The 23,970-nt window shown below is 40.7% G+C and overlaps 1 protein-coding gene across 7 annotated transcripts in view; it reads left to right on the top strand.

The window, feature by feature from the left end:
• Positions 1-23,970, top strand: part of MEF2A (myocyte enhancer factor 2A) — a 186,693-nt gene that overhangs the window by 39,459 nt on the left and 123,264 nt on the right. For 6 of the 7 annotated variants that reach the window (XM_075896956.1, XM_075896957.1, XM_075896959.1 and 3 more), the window contains exon 2: positions 11,082-11,287. The exons of the other annotated variant lie outside the window; for it this stretch is intronic. In XM_075896956.1, the coding sequence (XP_075753071.1) occupies positions 11,234-11,287 (54 nt within the window). In that variant the 5' untranslated portion in view covers positions 11,082-11,233. The remainder of the gene's footprint in view (positions 1-11,081; positions 11,288-23,970) is intronic. 7 annotated transcript variants of the gene reach the window in all.

The following is a 23,970-nucleotide window of genomic DNA, read 5'->3' as shown; positions in this document are numbered from 1 at the left end:
TAATCTAGATTCTTCAATGTAGTGACATTTTTTATTTTTCCATTCATTATTTTGAGGTTTGAGCTCAAGCATGAGCATCTAGAGTTTAAAACAAGAGATTGAGTTTTGTGCAGTGGTTAACGTAGCCACAGAAGAAAAATCTTACCGCTAATCTTTTGTTAGGAACCTGTAGGCGTCTTCATGGTTTGCTAAATGTCTCACTGTGGTGTGAAAACTGTTTCAGCATTATGATGTTGGTTTATAAAATTGTCACATCTAAATAGTATGTAAAGTATCATTTAACCAGACTCTAAATAAATAATCAATCCATGTTTGGATAACTGTGATAGGTGGTTTATGGATTGGCTTGTTTGCTCCCCAAATCTATAGTGAAATCCACTCTGAATTTTTATGAAATGATCAAAGTGTATTAGCCTTGGTAAACTGCAATATGCAATCTCAACAATATGCACAATTGACACAATACAGGCTAGTTGGTTTTACCTCTGATATTTGAACTTCTGGTTAATTGCTGGCAATAAGTCATCTGACAAATTTCAAGCCTTCACTGGTTGTTATGAAGTTCTGCAGTTCCATACCAGAAAACATTAGCTGACTGAGGTGCTAAGCTAATACAATTTTCTGTGCTTTTGTTTTAATCTGTTAATTTTCATTAAAAATCTATCCTTGTTCATCTTTTTACACCACTACAGTTTCCTTGTAACCTGAACAAAATCAGCAGATGTAATTACCCATGCTTGAATGGCTATCTTTCATCTATATATCTGTCTTTAGCTCAGACCTCCATAGTTTCTATTCCCATCTTAATACAGTTTGCCAGTCATTTGAGAATGTCTGACACATTGTGTGCTTGTTGTAATTGGAATATTGTTTATGTAGTACTTACTAGGATGAAACTGAAGCAAGATCCATGAAACTGAAAACAACAACATTTTAAAAGAGATTTGATCTTTTCCATAAGCTTTAATCCTTATGCCAAAAATGTTGTTTATTCTTCTAGTAACGTTCATTATTAACCTGTTAGATGTTAAGCGTAGTTGTATTCCACTGTGTGCTTTTTAGTGATACTACTTGTAGCGGTTGTTTAGTTTTCAGTTTTTCCTATACAAATATATTTCAGAGACACAGTAATGCTGCACCATTATCTACAATGTTGACTTTACCAATTTCTTTGTCACCCACATTTCTACAAATAAAATCACCTTCTAGTTTTTTTAATCTTTGAGACCACTCTCATTACTGAGATTTTTTTGCTGAGATGTTGAGCAACTGCAGCAGCGCTGACACACACATTCTTCACTGTAGGTTTTCGGTGTTTTTGAAAATCATCTATAGAAAGCTCTCTTGAAACATTCAAGTTAATAGTCTACAGATGGCACTTTGGCACCAAACTACATTAATTCATTATAATATAACAGCCTTCTTGAGACACCTTTTGGCTATGCTAAAAACAACTACATTCTCTCAGGGATTATGTTCTAACAAGGTAGCATGTGTATTTTACCTCTGTTAATATAGAAACTTAACCTAAATGAACTTTGCTTAGCATTTGCAGTGTACCGTATTTTCTGGCGTATAAGACGACTTTTTATACTAAAAAACATCCCCCAAAAATCGGGGGTCGTCTTATACGCCGGGTATAAACATACTGTAGCTTCAGCTACATACAGAACGTCCCTGTGCTGATACTATATGTACCACGCTGAGCCAATCACGGCAAGCGGTGTCATCTATTAATGCATACAAAGCCTGCTCGGATTGACTGAGTCAGAGAGGCGGGCTATTACAACCTTTGCCAATCCGAGCAGGCTTTGTATGCATTAATAGACTACACCGCTTGCCGGGATTGGCTCAGCGCGGTACATACAGTATCAGCACAGGGATGTTCTGTATGTAGCCGAAGCTACAGTACTGTATTAGGGCACATCCAGCAGGCTGGTGTTATTAAATGGTGTTGCCTCGGAAGGGGGGGTAGTCTTATACGGCGAGTATAGGCCAAAACCTATGTTTTAACTGGAAAATTAGGGGCTCGTCTTATACGCCCAGTCGACTTATTCGCCGGAAAATATGGTAGTTATAATTTAGTCTTCTGCTCTGTTTAAGTATTACTGTGCTGGGGAAGAAGGGAGGAGAAAATAACTTTATCCTTCTAATTATACATATTTTTTGACTACTGAGGTATTGCACATCAGCATCTGAAATTATAACAGCAAGCACATATAGGATTGGTTGCTTTTTGTGAACCTTTAATACTAGCCTGCAGCCATTCCAAATCCTCTTTCTTCATTCTCCCATTTCTCTCTTTTCCCCTGGAAATATTACATAAAAACCAATTGTCAGTGGAATATTCAGGCTAAGAATCGAATCCAGAAAACTGGGGAATTGCATTGTTAAAATTTTTATAGGAAGCTTAATTTTGCTTCTGGTGCATATTTATTGCAAGAAGTTTTTTGTTCATTGATCACACAACTCTGGAAACAAGTTGCTATCTTGCAAAAAAAAAAAAAAAAAGGGTTTGGATCTTTTCTTATGTGAAATGTATATCCAGCTAAACATAGTGTTATATATTGGGCTATTGAAATAAGCCATGGATAAATCATATGTGAAAGGGGGCAGAGCTAGTTGCTGTGTAAGCTCTTAATATTGAGTGTCCCATTTGAGGCGTGATTAAAGATCCTCAGCTGGTGGTATTTGTTGCAGTTTCATTTCTGTCTGAGAGCTATTCTGATTACATCACTTGGGAATCTCACCAAAAATGGGTGTTGTACAATGAAATTACAATGCCTTTTTGACCTGTATATAGTCTGATACTGAGTAGTAGTCCCTTTGCACATGCAAGTTTTTATGCCAAAGATGAGAGTCAGAAAGTAGAAAAATATGCTTCATAAACATAAGAAGTTGAGATGGAAAAATGCTGAGAGACAGATCAGCAGTAATTAAAGCAAGTGCTTCACTGACGTGTATTGTATTGAAATATGAAGACAACTGAGAGAGGAGAATTTCCAGTGGTCCATTTGCTTAGTGATGTTTTAACCAGATAACGCTGAAGATGTTTTATTATGCCATCAGACCATAGCGTCTCAATGAGCCTGAAAATATTGGTTTTGCTGCATATTTAAAGTTTTTTTTCCCCAAAAGGGAAAATACTTTGACAGTTTCAAAATAATATTTATTTGAAAATAGTCCCCTTTTAGAGGTTTGCTAGGCATATCCTTACCCTTTTAAAAAATAGGAAAATATAGTCCGTGAACTTTTGATTGATCAGCTAGAATGCTAAGAGCTATAATTTTTTCTTTGGTTCACTGCCAGTTCTCTTAAGTGCATGGAGATTTATTTTTGAGATGGAATGATCAAAGCCTCTGGAAATGTTTTATATAACGCTCCCTCCCCCTCCGAGATGAGCAGCATAGCTCTAATTATTTCCACTGACATGAGAATAGGCAGTTCACACCAGCCTTGGAATAGTTCTGTTCCATTTTGTGAAATTGTTCTCTTGTGGCAGATCTGGTGTCTTTTTGTTGTAAACGAAGTGGAGCATAATTGGAGCAACTCATGTAAGCATGTTCACACTGTCCGTTACAGCTCCTTTTGTGAGGGTTCCGTGCGCTGTTATATAGAAGAGGGTTGGTGACAGGACATGCAAATCTTGGACCATTCTCAACCACATAGTGGTAGAGCAAATGATGATGGAGAGGCTACTTGATCTGTTTGAACCCATAGTGTCTCTGCTGATGTGCAGAGGTGTAAAGGAAGGACTTCTTGCTCCCAGACTCCAAGGAGTGTGGAGTTGTGCTTTGGCCCACAGTTTAGGCCTTAAGCAACAAATCTCTCTAGAGGTGTTGAAGCTGTCTATAAGCTGAAGTTGACAACATTGCCTTGGGGCACATTCAGAACTTGTTTATGTAACTACAAGAGTTTTATAAGAGTTACAAGGCATAAAAGTTATTGAATTACTGCTTAAATTATGCAGATTAAGTGCTCTCTATTCCACCCTCCTTCTGGATGGGATGTTTACAGCTCACCTTTAGTACAAGAATTTCTCAAGGGTTGCTATCGAATAAATGTCTGGTATTGCTGATGTATATAAGGCTTTGTGTTCTAGAATTGGATCCTGACAGTTCAACAGTACCCTGAATCTAAGGGGTTTTAAATCCTTTTGCAAGAGGCATTTGTTTTTCCTCTTAATTTGGTGTCTGAACCTATCCTGTGGTCTTGGGGTTTGGATGGATTTGATTTCTCCCCCTCCCCCCCCCCCCCCCCCCCGCCTCCGTCCCCAGCTATTGGAAGGTGGTTCGCTAAAATTTCTGTAATGTGCCCACACTAATTATGGGCACAACAAACAGTTATGGGGATAAAAAAAATTGGGGGAGCATTTGTACTGTAGCTTAATCTGTTTTGCATTTATTAAATGTGACCACAGAAAGCAAAAATCTTCAGTCTAGGTTGCAAAGTTTCAATGTATGTTTTTCATGATTATTTTGCTTCTTCAGCAAAAGCACACATGGTTTTGTCACAAACTTAAGTATAAATGCATGTGTCTCTCCCAAATTTTAACCCAAGCCATATCTCTTAAGTGTCCATTGTTTCTAAGCTTATTGAGTTCTGAATAAAAACTTAAAAAACAACCAATAGTCTAGTAGCACCTTAAAGATTAACAAAACACGTAGATGGTACCATGAGCTTTCGTGGGCGTAACCCACTTCTTCAGATGACAGGAGTATTAGAAGTCTGGATCCAAGAATAAATAAGGTGAGGGAAGGCAGGGTGGGGGAGAGAGAGGACAGGGAAAGGAGTTTTAAAAAAAAAAGAGAGAGTGAGTAGATGGTTCAAATAGTTACAACAGGCTGATAAGGACAATTAGCACCTTGATTGTTTGGTGGTAGGTTAACTCATAGGATGTGGAAGGTAGTATGCGAGCCAGCTGATGTTCTTGTTCATACCATTTTCATAGGAATGAAACTTGTAAATTAAGTTTAGTTCCAATCCTTCTCTGTGTATTTGGCTTGTGGAATCGGCCTGAAACAAAATGGAGATCCATTAACGAGTGGAGATAGATTAATGAGTGTCCAGGTAGATTAAAGTATTCTCCAACAGGTTTTTGTGTATTGCCTTTTCAGATATCTGATTTGTGTCCATTGATTCTTTCCCATAGGGTACGTCTAGACTACATACCTCTGGCGACAGAGGCATGTAGATTAGACTACCCGGCATAGGAAAATGAAGCGGCGATTTAAATAATTGCCGCTTAATTTAAATTTAAATCGCTGCAGCGCTGAGCCGATGAGCTGTTTGACGGCTCAGCGCAGTAGTCTGGACGCTCCGCGGTCAACATCAAAGGCATTTGTCGACCTCCCAGGTATGCCTCCTGGTACGAGGAGTTTCATTTTCCTATGCCGGGTAGTCTAATCTACATGCCTCTGTCGCCAGAGGCATGTAGTCTAGATGTACCCATAGAGACTGTCCAGTATGGCCAATATACATGGCAGTGGGGCATTGTTGGCTGATGAAATCGCTGGTATTGGCAGAGTTGCCATTGGGGCTGATTGCAGGGGTGGGTTCCTGGATGATTATGATGGAGGTGAGTTGTGGAAAGAATTTCTTTGAGGTTGTGGGGTTGTCTGTGAGGACTGGCCTTTTTCCCCCAAGTCCTCTGGGAGCGAGGGGTCATTTTCCAGGATAGGTTGTAGATTGTTGATAATGCGTTGGAGGGAGGGGTTTAAGTTGTGGATTGTAGGTGATGACAAGTGGAATTCTGTTGTTTTCTCTTTTCGGCCTGTCTTGAAGTAGTTCATGTCTGAATACTTTTTTGGCTCTATCGATTTGTTTTTTCACTTCTCTGGGTGGGTATTTCAGTTTTTTGAATTCTCTGTATAAAGTTTTGTGTGTTATTTAACAGGTTGCTTCACCATATCCCTTTTTTCAGGAAACTAATCTTTTCTTTAGGTGCTGGTTCTTCTGATTGGAAGAAACTGTACTTTTTCAGGGCAATAATTATATAATCTCAGGTGATGGTGCTCTTCATGTGACTGATTCTTATTTAGCCAAAGTGTAATTTCTTGAATTCAAACTTTATTTCTACAAAACATTTATGATCCAAAAAAACATAGTACAGGTAAAAAAGTAAGTTAGTTTCTCATAAGAACACTGCCAGTTGGTGAACACAGGCCTGGAACCCCTGTTGCTAGTGCCAGGTCCTCTGGTAGTCCCCAGGGACATCCAGAGGCTTTGGGCCTCTTGTCACTCCTGCCCACAGCACTGGATAGCATGTTCCCATTCATGGTCTCCCACACCTCTCCCTTTCTTGCATCCATGACTATTAAGTTCCTGAAAAGCCTTTAAAGACTCTTTCTACCAGTCCAGGACCCAGTTCCCCACTGAGACCTCAATCTTGTCCACTCCAAAGGGCCCACTTTTTGAGCCTATGGCTTCTTCGTTGTCTTTCTCACTTGTAGAAGGTAGAATTATTTGTAGTGATTAACTTGTCGAGATGTCTCTGAAATTAAAGACTTCATTGGGTAGCCCTCATACACAATATTCTACAAGGACAAAGTTTGACTGCGGCCCCTTCCAACCTTTCTGCAAAGGTGATATTGCATTTCCATGTCAACCATAATATCTTTCTCTGGTGTTCTGTCCAAAGCCTCTCAGCGCTAATGGGTAGAAGAGATTGGGCATACTAGATCTCCGGCATGCTCTGGTGTTCTGCCTGGAAAGCACCAACTCCATCTGCACTTACACATAGCTCTTTATCATGACAGCTGACAGGATGAAGAGCTTGCTGGTCCTGTCAGAGGATTACAGATTGGATCACCACCTGCATCCTTATTTATTAGAAGTTGGTGCGGGCTTTGCACTGATTTGTGAAGTGTCCTCCTGCAGAGGCTCAAGTGTCTTTGGGTGCCTTCCTGCAGCGTATCCCTATCCAGGACATCTGCAGGGCTGCAGTGTGGTCTTTGGTACACATGTTCACGATGCATTATGCTGTCATCCAGCAAGCCAGAGGTGACACTTGATCTGGCAGAACTGTGCTGCAGTCAACACATTCCATGAACTCCTACCTGCCTCTGATGGTACTTGTTGGGAGTCCTCTACAATGGAGTGAACATGAGAAAGTATTTGAAGACAAGATGGTTACCTATGTAACTCTTGTTCTTTAAGTTGTGTTGCTCATATACATTTCATGATCTACCCTCCTTCCCCTCTCAGAGTCCTGGCAATAAACAACTGAGGGAGGGGCAGCTGGCTGTTCCTCTCATACCAGCACATACCTGCATCACTCCAGAGGGCCTCAGAGCTGATCCTCTATTGATATCACTGAAGGAAAAACTTCTGGTATCAGGGTACGTGGCAAGCACATACACCTACAATAGAGTGGACATGAGCAACACATCTCAAAGAACTACAGGAACAAAAGGTAACAGTCTTATCTGGAATCATAATGGTAAAGTACAGGTTCAGAGAAAACAGAAAGGAATATATAAAAGGAAACTAAGGACAATTATGAAATAAGTTGTGTTAAACTTATCTAGTTTTGACCTCGGTCTTTATAGCTTTGTTTAAACAGGCAGCAATATGGGCACCAGTGTAGTTTGTTTTTTGCTGAATCCTTAAAATCATCTTTCTAACTAGTGCAGATTTCATTAGTTAGTTTTAGTGTTACATCCCTCCAACATTTAGAAAACAATTGCAAATTTAGTGGCTTATATGAATCACAGTTAATGAGAACATGTGACTGATAGATTTTTTTTTTTGTCTGTGACATGCTGTATTTTGAGATTGCTTAGCCAGTGATTGTGTTGGTTATCAGCGTTTTTAGTATACATTGTTTTAAAGTGTTAAATTAAAACAAAAGTAGAAAACCGGGAGACTTAAAATTTAAGGTTCAGTTTCATATGAGATAATACTCAAAACTATTCCAGTTTTAACTTTGCTTCTTTGGAGTTGCAGATGTCGTATTCTCTGGTTGAAGCAGAAAATACCGCAGTTCTTCTGTGCTTACACTGACTGATAATTTTATTTCATTGAATGTTTGATGCTTGTGTCAGTGTGAGCTTTCATTTCTGTTGCCTTTCTACAGAGATGGGATAATAGTGGTTGCTAGAGTGTATTCCATGACTTGAAGAAATGCAACTTTGAAATTTGTGGGTCTTTAATTTCATTTTTTACTCATTGAAATATGAGGTGTGCTCTGATCATTGATATGTTTGCTAACTTCAGGGTTATTATTTGGCCCAAATTTTTTCTTCATGATATGGGAGGAAGAGCCCCAAAGTGATGTAATGGTCACGAAACATCGGGAGTTGTGTTTAGCAGCAGTTCTTTGGAAGAGAATGTTGTTTTTCTTAAAGTGCGGTGTCTATAAAGAGTAGCATAGAATACGTGACAGTTATGTCAATTTATATATACAGCCTCTCCCTGAGTTACGGACCAAACACTTGGCCGTCACTCGATTTGTTCGTAACTCGGACCCCATTGAGTTACATAGTGACCGCACTGTTCGTAAGCGCGGGTTGTGTTTGTAATTCAGGGACCACCTTTACGACCGCTCCATGGGAGCTTTGGTCATAAATGCGAGCGGTCGTAACTTGACGGTTCGCAACTCAGGGATCGGCTGTATTCCTCAGCTTGTTTTGAAATAAAATTAACTCATAGCAGACACCATTTGCAGATGTAGTATTCTCTGGTTGAAGCAGAAAATACTGCAGTTCTTCTGTGCTTACACTGACTGATAATTTTCATTCTATTTAATCCTCTCAAACAGTGGGCCTAACAGTCTTTGTGCCTTTTTGTGTTAATTATAAATTGCTTTCTATATCTCTTGGGTATTCAGTGATAGTCTAACAGGAGAGATTTGGTTGATGTCAGATGAATATAAAATGACATCTCCTGCTCTTGTGATATTTCCCCATTTCCTTTTTAAGCAGCATCAGCATGAGAGTGTCATGGCTCTACACTCAGTATAGGGTGAATACATTGTGAAGTGCAGTCTCTGACTAATCGCCTCTTTCTGTCTCTACTTATTAACTGAGAGATGGTTTGTGACATGGTTGCACCATTTTCTACACATGGCTAAAAAGATTCATGATAGTCATCTTAAAATATGCGGGAGTCATAGTCAAAAGATGTTTTGGATTGAAAAGTTTTGAGAAGGTTACAAATACAATACAGTGATTATTTTGACCCCTTTCTTTGTCATGCATATCGACTAATATGTCTTCAAAATATGAGTAGTGTCTGTACATTTTTTTTAATTACACCAATTGGGTATTGGAGACAAGGTAGGTGAGGTACTGTTTAATTGGACCAGCTTGTTCCTTTCACCAAGAGCAGTTAGTGGCTGAGGTAATTTTTTTGTATCGGACTGTATCTCTGATATCTTGGGGCCAACACAGATGCAAAAAGACTGCAAACAAGAAGTTGGGTAATACATTATAATATACAGTTAATATCCGAGACTTTCAGTGTATTTCTACTGCCCTCCTATTACTTATACAGTAGTATCCTACAGTTCAGTTAATAACAGTAGAGTTGAGAGAGAAGCATCTTCCAAAATGTACAATAATAATGCATAGTTTTCCAAGGCTGAGGTAATTTTTAGTAGTCATATTTTGGCCCTTAAAAATAATAGTACAATATTTGTGTCTGACTTTGTTGCCCTTTCAGTTAGTGCACATCTTCTGCAAGTCTTTCTAAATATGAGGATTTGTTGTTGGTATTTGGCTTGTTAGTAGATGTGTGAAAATTTGCAAGTTACTGTAGTGAACATAACCTTGAGATTTTCTCACCTATTCATCAGCAACTCCATACTTGTGAAATAATCCTTTGGAGGAAAAGAAATTGTAGTGGTGGGTGAAGATACTAAAAACATGATTTATTTTTATATGGTACTCAAAAGCGTGATAGAGTTTCAAAGGCATACAGTAGTCCCTGTGCAGAAAATTTTCAATCTAAATAAAAATAAATACAAGTTGCCAGAAGGTTGCATTACAGGGATTTGCATTCTCCCCCCGCTCATTTTTTCTTACATTGCTTTTTGATATTTGCCTTTGTCCTTACTAGTTTAATATAAAATTAGTCTTATTATTTCAATTTTTGTTTTAAAACTTTTTTGTCATTTTGTGGGTTTATTACTGTATTTTTTTATTGTTTTCTCTAGGGATCCTCATCCCTGTAGTATCTGAGTATTTTTAATACATTGCTCCAGTTCTTACAGTGTTTTAATTTTTCCTATAATTATTAACACATTGTTATAAAATGACTTCCACAGTAGAGTGTCTATTCTTAATCCTTGTGTGGCTGACAACTTTCCTGGCAAGTTGGATGTAGTTTCATTCCTATGTATTTTGATTCTATTGATTATATTAATTTAGGTTCAACTATAAACTTTTTGAGGCACAAGGTCTTTGTGTTCTATGTATGCTGAAGAACTCTAAACAACAAGGTTGCAAGAGGCATGCCTGTAATTTTGAAATGAACTGAAGCTAAACAAGTAACTTGAATTTTTGTTCACAACAAGCAGAGCTTGAATAATAATGGGAAATGTATTTTTCAGATTGATGGCTTGGACAGAAAATGAAACAATGCCAAACAACCTTAAAGAGTTGTCACGTCTATAGCAAAATATTTGAAAAAATTCTTTTAAAAAATAGGTTACACTTATCAAAATTCTAGATGATCATTCTCAGAAGTGACCAGTGAATTTTTTGGATGGCCCAATTTTTGAGTGCTCAACAGTAGACTTCTCGAAAGACTGATTTCTCCCACTTTCCACTGCGCCGAGGACAGAGAATCTTTTGAAAATTAGGCCTTTTAAAAAGATGTTTAAATGGAGCACCCAAAATCACTGATCACTTTTGATTCTTGGCCATAGGTTCTGGATAATAGCTCAATTGCTTAATTTAGTCATTGCTTGATTTTGCTTGGTATGATAATAATGGACAGGAGTTTGTTTAGAGAGAGATGAGTTTGTTCATTTTTACAAGAATCACTTCAAAGTGCAAACATAAATTTGGATGTGAAATTGTAACTTTGAAAATATTGGCACAAAATTATTTCAGCATTTCTTTTTTTTTTTTTTTTAGGTTTTTGTAACAAGAAACAGCAACCTTTTTGTCGAGTGGAAGACGAAACAGTGGAAAAGAACTATACCATGTGTTAGGATATTGAAGTGTGAGAATTCTTGGATTAGTGTGTTTTTGGATAGCAAACAGGGAAAGGCAAGGAGAGAGTGAAAATGGGGAGGAAGAAAATACAAATCACAAGAATAATGGATGAACGGAACAGACAGGTGAGAAACAAAGCTGACACATGAACAAATTCATGATAGATTGTTTTAAAAATGTGAATGGAAAATTTGTGCATGGATTTTTGCCTGAGTAGTATGTTTCTTGTGGACCCTGAGAGATCTTTCTGTATCTATGGATAGTACATGTTGGGCATTACCAGACTACAGATTTAATATTAGTATTTGAATATAGATAATTACAGTATTTGGCCAGAAATAGTTGTCAAATTGATTTACAATTCCTGTATAGCTAATAGCACTGATAAAATCGTAAACCGGGACTTATATACTGGTTGGAAGATGTTTGGAAATACCTGTTTTTCTTATTGCTACTGCTGTTTAGTTGAAAGAGTAATCCTTACAGTTAATTATCTTATAGCTGTAGTTGTTTGTATATTTTTGTTACACTAATTCAGAAAAGATGTGTTGAAACTATATACTACTGCCTGTAAGTAAAACAAATGTAGCCAATCATTATCTATGATTTTAGGTATATTGCTGATTCCTATTTATATGCATATGACTGCAAGTTGTGTCTTGGAAATAACTCCACAGGGGATAATTTATTCCCCTGACCCCAAAAAAAGGGGCGTGTGTGAAAAAGGCAGGACTACAGCTAAAAATGTTAAACTGAGTGCTTTTTTTCTGAGACTGTCATTGTGCAAATAGATGTTACTTCCACTGATTCTTTTACATAGTAAAAACATGGAAGCAGTTGCTGAAATGAAAAGGTGGAAAATAGACTGAAAAATTGAAATTCTTTTCCATGCACAGCCTGTGGAATTCATTTTCACAGCATGTCATTGAGGAAAAAATAGGATTTGAAAGGGGATTAGGTATTTGTATAAGTAACAGAAATATCCAGAATTATAATTTAAACAGTTTTGGGGCAAGGATATGCCTGCTGCACTTCTGTAACTTTTTTGGATACATATGCCACTAGCTAATGTTGGTAAAAGAATACTGTTAGGTGGATCATTGGTGTGAACCACTAAGGTAGGCTTATAGATTGGTGGTAGATTATGAGCCTGGGGAAAAGTGAGCAGATCTTTCTGGCAACCCCTGCAGCTTGCTTGTGTGGGAAACTTACACTGGTATAATATAAGTTGTGAATTTCAACTGCTGTAAATTCACACGTATAACTTACATGTGTGCATTTGTAGTTTGCTATGAAAGGGACTTTTCCCAGTTAATGCTGTCATTTCTTGGAGGTGCTTTAACCTAAACTAAAAAAGCCACATTTACTTTGGAAAGAGCTTGTCCCCTAGTGTTGATACCAATATAATGATAATTAGTTAACTATAACGATATGATTATGCTAATATAATGGGTCAAAAAATTCACATGTAGTTCAGCCTAAAGCTTCCTTGACTTACGTAAGACCTGGTTTCAACTGGAGTCTCCTCCTCATCTTGTTACGACCCTTGAGATCTTCAGTAAACTACAGTTTCATGAATACAGCATGATAAAACTGAAGCTGAAAATTCTGGATTATGCTGTCATTGGTACAACTTGTTACACAGCATATTCCAATTAAACACTTCAGTTTAGAATCTGTTTACCATGGCAGGCTACTGTATGTGGTACTTTGTCTAACCCAAGTGATGTTCTGTGTAATGGGGAGTGGTAAGTGAGTAGAGCACACACATTCATATTCACACTTGTAATCATTTTGATTTTGTTCATTTTTGTTAGAAATCCTAGAGGAGTTCTAAGTTAATTTGCATCTCGGTTCTTGCTATCAATTTGGTGAAAACCAACCTTGCTTCTTGTATAACTGTGAATAAGCCATACTCTGTCCCAGTGCTTTTCTAGATTCTTTACCTCAAAAGCAATGCAATCTAAGATTTAGTGTTACATGAGAGAGACTAGCTGGTTCCTGCCACTTGATTGTTTGCCTTCATTGAGGCTAAATATAGATGGCTAAACTCTAACTCTTAGATTAATTTCTTGGCTGATCTGTTGGCTGGCCTCTTCAGTTGTCTCCAGTGCTGTTTGTTCTAGTGACTATGAAGAAGTCTTACTTAGGCTGTGGTGCAAGGCTGAACTCTGACTTGACTTTTCTCCTTGTTTCCACAGAAAATCAAAACTTCATATATATTGCTTGTTAGTTATTTTCCAAGTCCGTTGACAGTGCTAAACTCTTATAGTCAGATAACTTAGTTCACCCACATCATATTCCATCTCATACCGGTATGCCATATGAATATAATATTTTCATGAGGCATAGAATATATGATGTATATTAATTTGGTTTCTGAGTAAGCCATTGCTTTCACCTAAATGAAAGAATCTAAGACTCCTTTTTACTCTACTCTGAGAGCATAGTGCTATAGATCACTATCATGTTTGTGTTTTTTCTCTATCATAACTGATTAGTGAATCATTCATGAATATGCATATTAAATCCCAATGTGCTCGTTGAATGTTTTTTCATTTAGAACCATGAGTAGAGCATCATAATGTTTTACTTACATGGCCTGATTTTATAGCTACACGGGATAAAATCCTTTGTCTCTTCAGAAGTGTTTCTTTTATATCGGATTATAACTGAGCTCAAAACAATATATGAGCTATCTGTTAGTCTGGGAGATTATAATTAACATGAGATGCTCATTGTAGTAATTAAAAATTCTTTTCTGCTTACATGAGCTATGGGGCATTCATGTTCATTAAGTTGAAGAGACTAAAGTGTGGTAGATTAGAGATCATAATTGAAAGTTACTTGTGTTATCAAAGCTCCTTGTCACTAATCAATACTGGAATCACTTGGAAGAACCTGTTAAGCTTCCTGTGTTAAGGTACGAACATTTTTTGTGGAATATTTATGGTTTGTAAACATCAGAAAAACAGATCACTCCTTTTAAAAGGACCCTTAAAGTAAGGAATTGGTGTTTTGTCATTTCAGGTATTATAAGTTGAATCTTCACCTATTATTTGCATTACATAGTGGCTAGAGTGCTGCATGTTGTATCAACATCTAGTAAAAGATATTCTTGACTTAGAAGAGTTGATCATTTAAACTGAAAGAAAACAAAGATGAAGTGATTTGCCCAAGATCATATGTGGGAATTTACCTTCTGAACCACATAGCCTCTCAAGACATCCCTAAACCCTATTGAACTTGCCTTCTCTTTGGCAAAAAAGTCACAAGCAGAAAGATAAAGACCTTCTATTTTTCTGGTAATCGTCTTTGCAGAGACAGAAGGGAGATACACTATTTTACAAATATCGTTTCTTCTAGTAACTGGGCTAGGAGCTGTAAATTCCATAGTTCTGAAAGGGTTTAGTTAAAAATAGCTGTTGTATTGGAAAACTGGGAGGTTGCAAAAGTAATACCTATATTTAAAATGTCTTTAGGGTTATCTGAAGAATTTGACCAGTAAGTCTTACATCTGTACTTGATACATGGATTAAAATTATTTAAATATTCAATAATAAAACAGTTGGACAATTATACTGTGATAAGAGTCCAACCAACATGTTTTTGTAAAGAAATTTCGTGTCTTACCTACTAGAACTCTTGAACAAGTAAATAAATTTCTGGGTAGAGGAAAATCAGCTGATATAATTTTATTAGATTTTTGGAAGTGAGGGAGCCTCTACTACAACATCGTTTCCAGTGCATTATGCTGCATTTTACCAAGTCTTTATCAGCTGAGTTAAAGGAACTCAGTTCAGTTCACCTGTTTTGAAAAGCTCATCCTTTTTGCTTGTGAAGAGAAAGGGCCTATCTGTATGGAAGTCCTTCCCTTCTTAGTCTTTTTCCATGTCACTTGTGAGAGTTTTAATGTATCATTCTTTACTCCAGTGGTGGGCAACCTGCAGCCCATCGGGGTTCTATGAGTGGCTTGAAAGACACTTTCTTTTCTTACTGATATTACTAAAGTGATATGTATGTCAACTGAGGTGCATGCTGATTGCACAGTGCACTCCCTCTGAATCTAATAAAAACATTGCTATGGTTCACAATCCATATACCCCACAAATTCTAGGTATACAAATACAGTGAATAAAACTACCCTGTCCCAGGAAACCATCTTGGTGATGACAATCTTGTAGCCCACTGAAATGAAGGAGGGTCACTCATGCAACCTACTCACTAGCTTAGGTTTCCCATCACTGCTCTACTCCCTCTCCTTTTCCTCCCCTATTCTAGGAATAGCATCATTCTGACTGCAAGTGGAAGTGCTGTAATACCAGCATGTTCTTTCAATATTTTTGCCCAGATCTGGAAGCATTAGAGCTCTGTGTAAAACCTGGTCTGATTTTTTCAGGGCAGTTTATTTTTTCTCCCCTTCCTTCTAAGACTAAAGAGATCCTGACTGGATAAGCAGGATTTCCTGGGACTGACAGTGGAACTGCCTAGTGGTTCAACAGGATAGCTTTTTTGGTGGTGATCAGTATGTTGTCTTTCTGTAGCTAGACAGAAATCTTGTAAAACAGATTGTAAAGCTACTTCGTCAAATTTGCCACACAGTATATCTTTTTGGATAAGTCTGATTTTACCCACTCGCTTGCTCACACTGAAGACCTTTCAAATAATGACCTGAACGAGTGTGATTGGGAAATATATATTCAGAGGGGGCAGATATTAAAAAAATATTTGATATGTAGAATTAATATCACCATGCATTATGTTGATCTTCAATGTAACTTTGTTTTCTTCCATCTAACAAATACATAAAACAAAAATCCTTTTACAGGTTGAACCTCTCTAGTTCGGCACCTGACCAGTGCCAAACCAGAGAACATTTGCACTGCTTACTGAGCTCTTACAAGACATTTAGGGTAAATTAGAGCGAAATAACAGCACAGAACCAGGACTGGTGGCTGTAAATGAACTTTATGGGACTGTGGAAAACTAACTAAAATCATGCTAGGTCATGGGTGGTGCCAGACCAGAGTGTGCTAGACTACAGAAGTTCAAATTGTAATAGATTTCTAACCTTGAGACACCAAAATAGCAAAAGAAAACTATCAGTCAAGGCTTCAACAGCATTCTTTAAAGACTCTTGATATAAAACATTGAAAAATATAGTATTTATTAGAAGGGTCTGCAGTTCTGAGTAACTTATCAGGTGCATAATACTGCATTCTTTAAAAATGGAAGTACAGGCAGTCCCCAACTTACGCGGATCTGATTTACATCGGATCCGCACTTATGAACGGGGCTTTCCTCGCCTTGGAGCTCATGGGCGGCGGGTCGCCGCCCATGTCCTCCGGGGCGAGAAAAGCTTCTCCCGGTCTCCCTGGTCTGCTGGGGGGGTCCAGCAAAGCCGCTGGACCCCCCCAGCAGACCAGGGACACCCGAGCAAAGCCGCCGCCTGGGCAGCTTAGCTCGTTTGCCCGGGAGCAAAGCCGCCCAGGCAGCGGAACCCCCACCGCCTGGGCGGCTTTGCTCTGGTGTCCCTGGTCTGCTGGGGGGGGTCCAGTGGCTTTGCTGGGGGGGTCCCGGGCAAACGAGCAAAGCCGCCTAGGCAGCGGGACCCCCGCCACTTGGGCGACTTTGCTCCTGTCCCTCTGGTCTGCTGGGGGGGTCCAGCGGCTTTGCTGGACCCCCCCCAGCAGACCAGGGGGACAGGAGCAAAGCCACATGGGCGGCAGGGTCCCTCCGCCTGTGCGGCTTTGCACGGGTCTCCCTGGTCTGCTGGGGGGGGGGAGGGGGCGCAGCTAGTGCGCCCCCCTCCCCCTCCGCAGCAGACCAGGCTTTTGTTGCGGGACACCTCGGGTAGAGCAGCTGGGGTGCTGCCGGGTTGGTCCTGTGGGAACCTACCGGGCAGCGCCCCAGCTGTTCTGTCCCAGGCTCCAGATTCAGCAGCTGTTGAAACTGATCAGGCTGATTCCAGGAAGCTGGGGGCAGAGGAACTCTGCCTCCGGCTTCCTGTAGTCAGCCCCTGGTCAGTTTCAGTGGCAGCAGCTGAATCTGGAGCCAGTTCCGACTTACATACAAATTCAACTTAAGAACAAACCTATAGTCCCTATCTTGTACGTAACCCGGGGACTGCCTGTATTTCTGTGTATCTTCAGACATTGGTAAATTAAATGTGTCTCCACTGTAACCTTGCCACAGTGAGGCTGAATCAGATTAGTGATACTCCTGGCTTCATGGGTCTTTAGAAATCCACAGAAATTATCCCAAATGTGTGAAGAACATGCAAGTGTTTTATATAGAAACAGAGACATATGCCAATATCTGCCCACTGAGATTCCAAAAGTTGTATATGTCTGACTAGCCATTTGCAAATACTTGTTGAAAGCAAGATTTGCATATGAACAAGGATATATTTCTAGAGTCCTACTAACAATATTTGTTTGAATATGAACTATAAATATTTAAGTTTGAATATGTAACATGTAACAATATTTAAGTTTGAATGCACTAATTTTATTCTGTTATTTTATGTTTATTTTTATACAATATTAACATGAGCACAGAGATCACATTTAAAACAATATCAACAAAATAGTAAAACAGCATGCCATTTAAATGTAAGTCACTTTAATATTCTGTGTTAAAAATAACTCTTTGTATAATCTTGAAATAGTAAAAATCTAGATCAGACTTACTCACTATTGTGTTAAAGTAATATTTTTATGAGCTCATCTGTGCCTTTATTGCCGTCATTATGACTTAGAAAAAGTGCAGGGCACACTGGATTTATTTTTAATTACTATTGTATGACACATTTTGATGAACTTGAACAGTTTAAAAATATCTTTTATCCAGCAGCATATGTGAAATTTCATCATGATGCAATTTGAAAGGAAGGTGAGGCTGGAAAAATCAGGGTTTCTAATGGAAAAAACAATTCAGTCTAAACTTCTAGGAGTACCTACTTGATATCATTATAATTATTCTCCTAGTTGTAAACTGTGTTATCTGGATCACATGAAATTGGTGATCTAGAAAGAATTACTAGATGATGATGATGATGGGTGATCACTTGTTGCTGAGTATGATCATCTTCCATGGGAGTTGTGGTTCTTGAGGTGGCTGATAAGGCTGATCCTTGAACCACAAGTGCTATTACAGTGAGAACAGAAGTTGCCAGATACAGCAGGAAGCTATTGACCATGATTAGAGGCCAGTCTCCCTCCTATACCTCTCCTCCTCCTCAGTTTGTCAGTGGGTGAATTCAAAATGCACAGAGTCAATGTGTAGGACTTCTCTCCATTTTGAGTGATACTGGGCGAGTGTCTCCCAAGTGTTAAGTTCAGTGTTGCACTTAAGTTATCCTTTAGAAAGTCCTTATAATGTTTCCATTATCCTTCCACGTTACAGTATCCGTTCAGCTGAGAAACAGGACCTCTTTTAAAAGGCGATGGTCTGGCATCCAAACCATGTGACTATCCAGCAAAGTTGCTGATGAATGATCATTGCTTTCATACTGATAGTCTTTATTTCTTTCAGAACACTAATGATAGTGCGCCTGTCTTCCCATTTGATCTTCAAGATCGTGCACCCCTCAAGTGATGTCTGTAGGTTGTGCAGGTTTCAGACCCATACAATAGTGTTGGGAGAATGACCGTTTTATAGACAAGAAGTTTGGTGTCTGCTTTTTTATTGCAAAGGGGTTTTGAAGATCACAACATTTTAACAAAGGCTGCACTGGCACAGCTCAGACGATGTTGGATTTCTGCATCAATATCTGCCTTGGACAAAAGTTAACTTCTAAGGTAGAGAAAATGATCGACATTCTCCAGTGCACCTCCATTGATTTTAATAGATGAGGCGTATGGTACCTCATGTGGAGAGAGCTGATGGAGCACTTTTGTCGTCTTGATGTTGAGGGTGAGACTAAGATATGCGTAAACATCAGCAAAAACACATTTAAGATAGTTTGAAGATCTTTATGAGAGTGGGTAAAAACTTCATTGTCATCAGCATACTGAAGTTCCATGATAAATGTGGTGGAAATCTTACTCTTAGCTTTCAGCCTGTGAAGCCTAAACAGCTTTCCATCCATTCTGTAGATGATTTCAATGCTAGCTGGGAGCTTCCCAGCAATTACATAAAAAATGACAGTTATAAAGACTGCGGACATGATTGGGGTGATGATACAGCCCTGTTTGACTCCTGTTTGTACTTTGAAAGATTCACTCTGGGAGCCAGTGCTGCTCAGAACATGTTTTCTTGAAGCAACTTTAATACATTGATGTATTTATCAGGACATCCAATCTTCAAAAGTACAGTCCAAAGGGCATGGCAATTCACTGAGTCAAAGGCTTTGGATAGATCAATAAAAGCCATGTACAGTGGTCGGTTTTGCCCCCAACACTCTTCTTGCAGCTGCCACACAACAAAGATCATATCCACAGTTCCACAACATGGTCAGAAGCCACTCTGTGACTCTGGTAAATTTTCTTCTGACAGGCAGAAGTCAGGTTGCAAAGACCTGTGCCAGAACTTCTCCTGTAACAGCAAGGAGAGAGATATCATAATAGTTTCCACAAACCACTTTATCCCCTTTTTAAAAGAGGTTAGAAATCAAGGTGTCCCTCATTTCATTGGGTATTTCCTTTATCCAGATGTTAAGGATAAACAGGCTAAGCTGCCAAATTAACTCTGGTCCACCATCTTTAAAGATTTCAACAGGGATCTCATCTGGATCTGCTGCTTTGTGCTTTATTTGCTTGATGGCATTGTATACCTCATGCAAATTGGGAGGGTCTCCGAGCTCATCCCTAGAACCTTGTTGAGGGATTTGCTAAAGAACTTCATCTGAAAGCATGAGAGTTACGATGGAGAAAAGGTTCAAAATGTTATTTCCAGTGAAAACTAATGGCTTCATTATCCTTCAAAAGTGTGGTCCCATCCTTAGAATGAAGGGGATTCATATAATGACAATCTGGCCCATAAACAGCCTTAATGGCACTAAAGAAACCACGTGTATTAGGGGTGCCCACAAAATGTTGGCGTTCTTACGCTTTCCCAATCCACCAGTTGTTCTTGAGTTCTTTGGTTTTATGTTGGATTTCTGCCTTTGCCTTAGCTTGGGTTTCTGACTTTGCATTGCCATGTATATCATTCTACCAAGCACAAAATGCCATTCTCTTCTCCTTGATGAGTTGCTGGATTTCAACAACATTCTCAACAAACCAGTCCTGATGTTTCGTGGTTTGGTAGCCTATGGCTTCCTCACAGGTGTTGATGATTACTGTTTTCAGCTGGCAGGTGACTATCAGTCCAGCAGTCATTGGCACCTGTCCTTGCTCTTGTGAGATGTACATCACTGCTATCTCTAACACGAACTATGACATAGTTGAGAAGATTGCAATGTGGGTGTCTCCAAGATGTTTTAAATTTGTCCTTTTGTCAAAAAAGGGTGTTCGTGATAAGTTCATGTTCAGCACACTTGGTCAGAAGCAGAATTCCATTTGAGTTGCTTTTGCCAGCTTCCTTCATTCCCAATTTGTTGTTTTCCACTGGTCTGAGTCTCATCCAGCACGTGCATTGAAATCCCCCAAAAGAATGATCTTAGCTTCTTTAGGGGTCTCCGATAAAATGGTTTCCAGCTGAGAGTAGAAATCTTCCTTTATGTTCTCATCAACATCCATTGTCCATTCCTCTCCATAAATCATCACCTTGTTGTGGTGTAGAGGCTTGCATGTTCCAATGACCTCCAAGAGCAACGCTGTTTAGAGTCCTATACACGCTTAGGGTCACCTGTGGTGGAACTGTCAAGGACAAGGTTCCAGACGAAGTGATCCAAGAAATTCTCAGTGTCAGAGCAGATGGAGGATAATTGCACAGTTTCATCTTCACTGTGTAGTGTTACAATGGCTGTGAAGGCAGATGAATGCTGCAGCAGATAGAGATCTCCAATCATCTTAGTGCCCATACCATTGGTTCTTCTTCGAGTGGTCCCCGTGGGTGCTCCACTCCAGGTGTCGGGTCCCGTCCCGGCGCCGCTGGTCGGAAAAACTTCTATAGCCGTAGCCGAGCCGGACCGCGCACGCGCGGACGCAGCGCGCGGCGTTCGCGCCTTTGCAACGGACCGGCTCCCCCTTGTCAGTTCCTCTCAGCCGCCCGTGGTTGCTGGCGGAACGCCGTTTGTCTCCTCAGACAGGAGCCGTTACTACACAAAAAAAAAAAAAAAAAAAAAAAAGAAAGAGAAAGTTAGTTAGTTAATTGGTTAATAATAGTTAGTTAGGTAAAAAAAAAAAAGAAGACAAAAAGACAAAAACGAGACATTATGCCTGGGTCACCGGGATTTAAACGGTGCGCTCTCTGCAAGGAAGCCATGCCAGCATCTGACGGGCATGAAGCTTGTGTCAGATGCTTAGGAGAGGCGCATGTGCCACAAAAATGCACTCACTGTGCTAAATTGACTCCGCGGGCACGCAGAGATAGAGATATGCGCCTGAAACTGCTGTTGTGTGACAAAGCTTTACAGCCTCCGGAGCAGCAGGTCTCAAAGTCCTCTATAGGACAAAGGAAGAGATCAGATTCCCCTGAGGCGTTGGGATCAAAAAAGAAGAGAGTTTCTCCCACCCGCTCTCTCCCGCCTCCCTCGCTGTCCCGGGCTGGTCAGGAGCACAAGCCGGGTGTCTCCGGGGCGGCAACGCACTCAGGCAGGTCGCATAAGCCGCAAGCGGCAAGCCGCTCGTTATCGGCACCGGCTCCGCGTCCCGCCGAGAGCACGGTCGCTGCGGAACGCTCGGCACCGCCACAGGGGCTGGAGCCGCGACAGTCTGCCCAGCCGCATCGAGCGGCACCGCAAACGGCTATTGGGGGCCAGGACAAGCCGGCACCGTGCTCGGCACCGGATGCCGCATTGCCAGATGGCACCGGGGAGCGGAACGAACGGGGCCGGCAGATCGCCCCCCACCGTGCCGAGTCGGCACCGGCAGATCATGCTGCTATCGCAGCTGCACCGAGTGACCATCCGCCTGCGGTGCCGGGCAGGATGCTAATGCCTGCCGACAATGCTGGCGAAATTATTCCTCCCCCTACCAGCTGTTCCTTATCAGTGCAAGGGGGAGAGGCTTCCCCTGCCTCAGCAGTCCCGACAAAGGCTGCTAGAAAGTCAGCACGAAGGCATTCAATTTCACCTTCACCTCAGCCTTCAGTTTCTCCTTCTCAGTCAATGAGGGCTAGTCATCCTCCGTTGTCTCATAGCCCAACAATGCCTTCTCCTCGCTGTAGGTCAAGATCTTGTTACTCTGACCATCGGGAACGATATCATTGCTACCGTCGGGAATCATCATACAGATCCCGCTCACCTAGCTACTCCCCGCCTAGATCTTATCATAGGCGGTATGACAGCAGATATTCCTCGCGAAGGTCTTCCCCTGACCATTTTGAATATAGAAGTCACCGGTCAGTTTCGGGATATGGGAGACCTCATTCTCGCTCTCATCACTGCTGCTGCCATACTCCTCATGAGGCACGTCAATCATCTCCAATTCAACACTGGAAGAGGGCATCGCCTAAGCACCAGAATCCTTCGCCTTCAGTTCAGCTATCTGAGCCCGAGGAAGGCCAGATATCGGATACGGACGATCAATTACGATCTGTAACTCAAAAAGATATTTCGACATCTTCCCCAGACGATGCAGTGTTTGAAGGGGATCCATCTTCCCCGGACGACACTAAAGACTTTCAAGACCTTTTTAGGAGAGTAGCCCAGTCTCAAGAGGTTCAGATAGCAGGCACTCCAACGAAGCAGTTTAAGCTCTGGAGAAATTTACACCCCAAACAACAATCTAAGGTTGCTCTTCCTATGGACGAGGCGATCCTCCAATCAGCAGCAGAGATTTGGAATACCCCGGCTTCGACTCCACCAACTTCGAAACCGGCGGAAAAGCGTTATTTTATAGCATCCAAAGACTCGGAATTTCTGTTTACTCACCCGCAACCAAACTCCTTGGTCGTCGACGCAGCTCTCCAAAGGGCTAAGAACCCACAATTGAAGAATGCGGGGGCTGATAAAGAGGCAAAGAAACTTGACATATTTGGCCGAAAGGTTTATACATCGGCCACCTTGCTTCTTCGCATAGCGAATTATACAGCTCTGTTGGCGAATCATAGCTTCGACAGTATAGCGAAACTTACAGACCTGTCCCAAAGATCATCGGAGGCGGACAGAGAGTTGTTACGATCGATCCTCAAGGAGGGCTATGCATGTTCCAAGGCCAATCTTCAGATAGCCATGGATATAGCAGATACAGCAGCTCGAGGAGTGGCAACAGCGGTGTCCATGAGGCGCTCTTCTTGGCTCGCCACGGCGGCAGTGCCCAAGGAGTTGCACTCCAAGGTAGAAGACCTCCCGTTTGACAAGGTGAGGTTGTTTGCAGAAAAGACAGATGAGGTGCTTCACACGGGAAAAGATTCAAGAACGACACTTCGGACGCTGGGGATGTACGCACCGCCATTCCGCCGCCGTCGTTATTTTCCATACCAAAGACGGTACGATTATCAGTCTCGGAGGCAAACAAATCGTCCGTTCGACCAGTCGCGACCTAGACAGCGCCCTCAACGAAGGCGTCCACCACCACCCAGGGTGACTGGCACGCCCGCCTCAAAACAGCAAGTTTGACTCCCTTGTCGGGGGCAAGCGCATCATACCAATCGTCATTACACAGACAAAACCCATTTTTCACCACCGCTTACGACCTTACTATCATCAATGGGTCGCAATAACATCGGACAAGTGGGTTCTGGAAGTCATAAGCAGCGG

Source organism: Pelodiscus sinensis, chromosome 14 (genome assembly GCF_049634645.1).
Source record: "Pelodiscus sinensis isolate JC-2024 chromosome 14, ASM4963464v1, whole genome shotgun sequence".
Taxonomy (NCBI): domain Eukaryota; kingdom Metazoa; phylum Chordata; order Testudines; family Trionychidae; genus Pelodiscus; species Pelodiscus sinensis.
The sequence above is the reverse complement of the archived record's forward strand: the minus strand, read 5'-3'. Positions and strand labels throughout refer to the sequence as shown.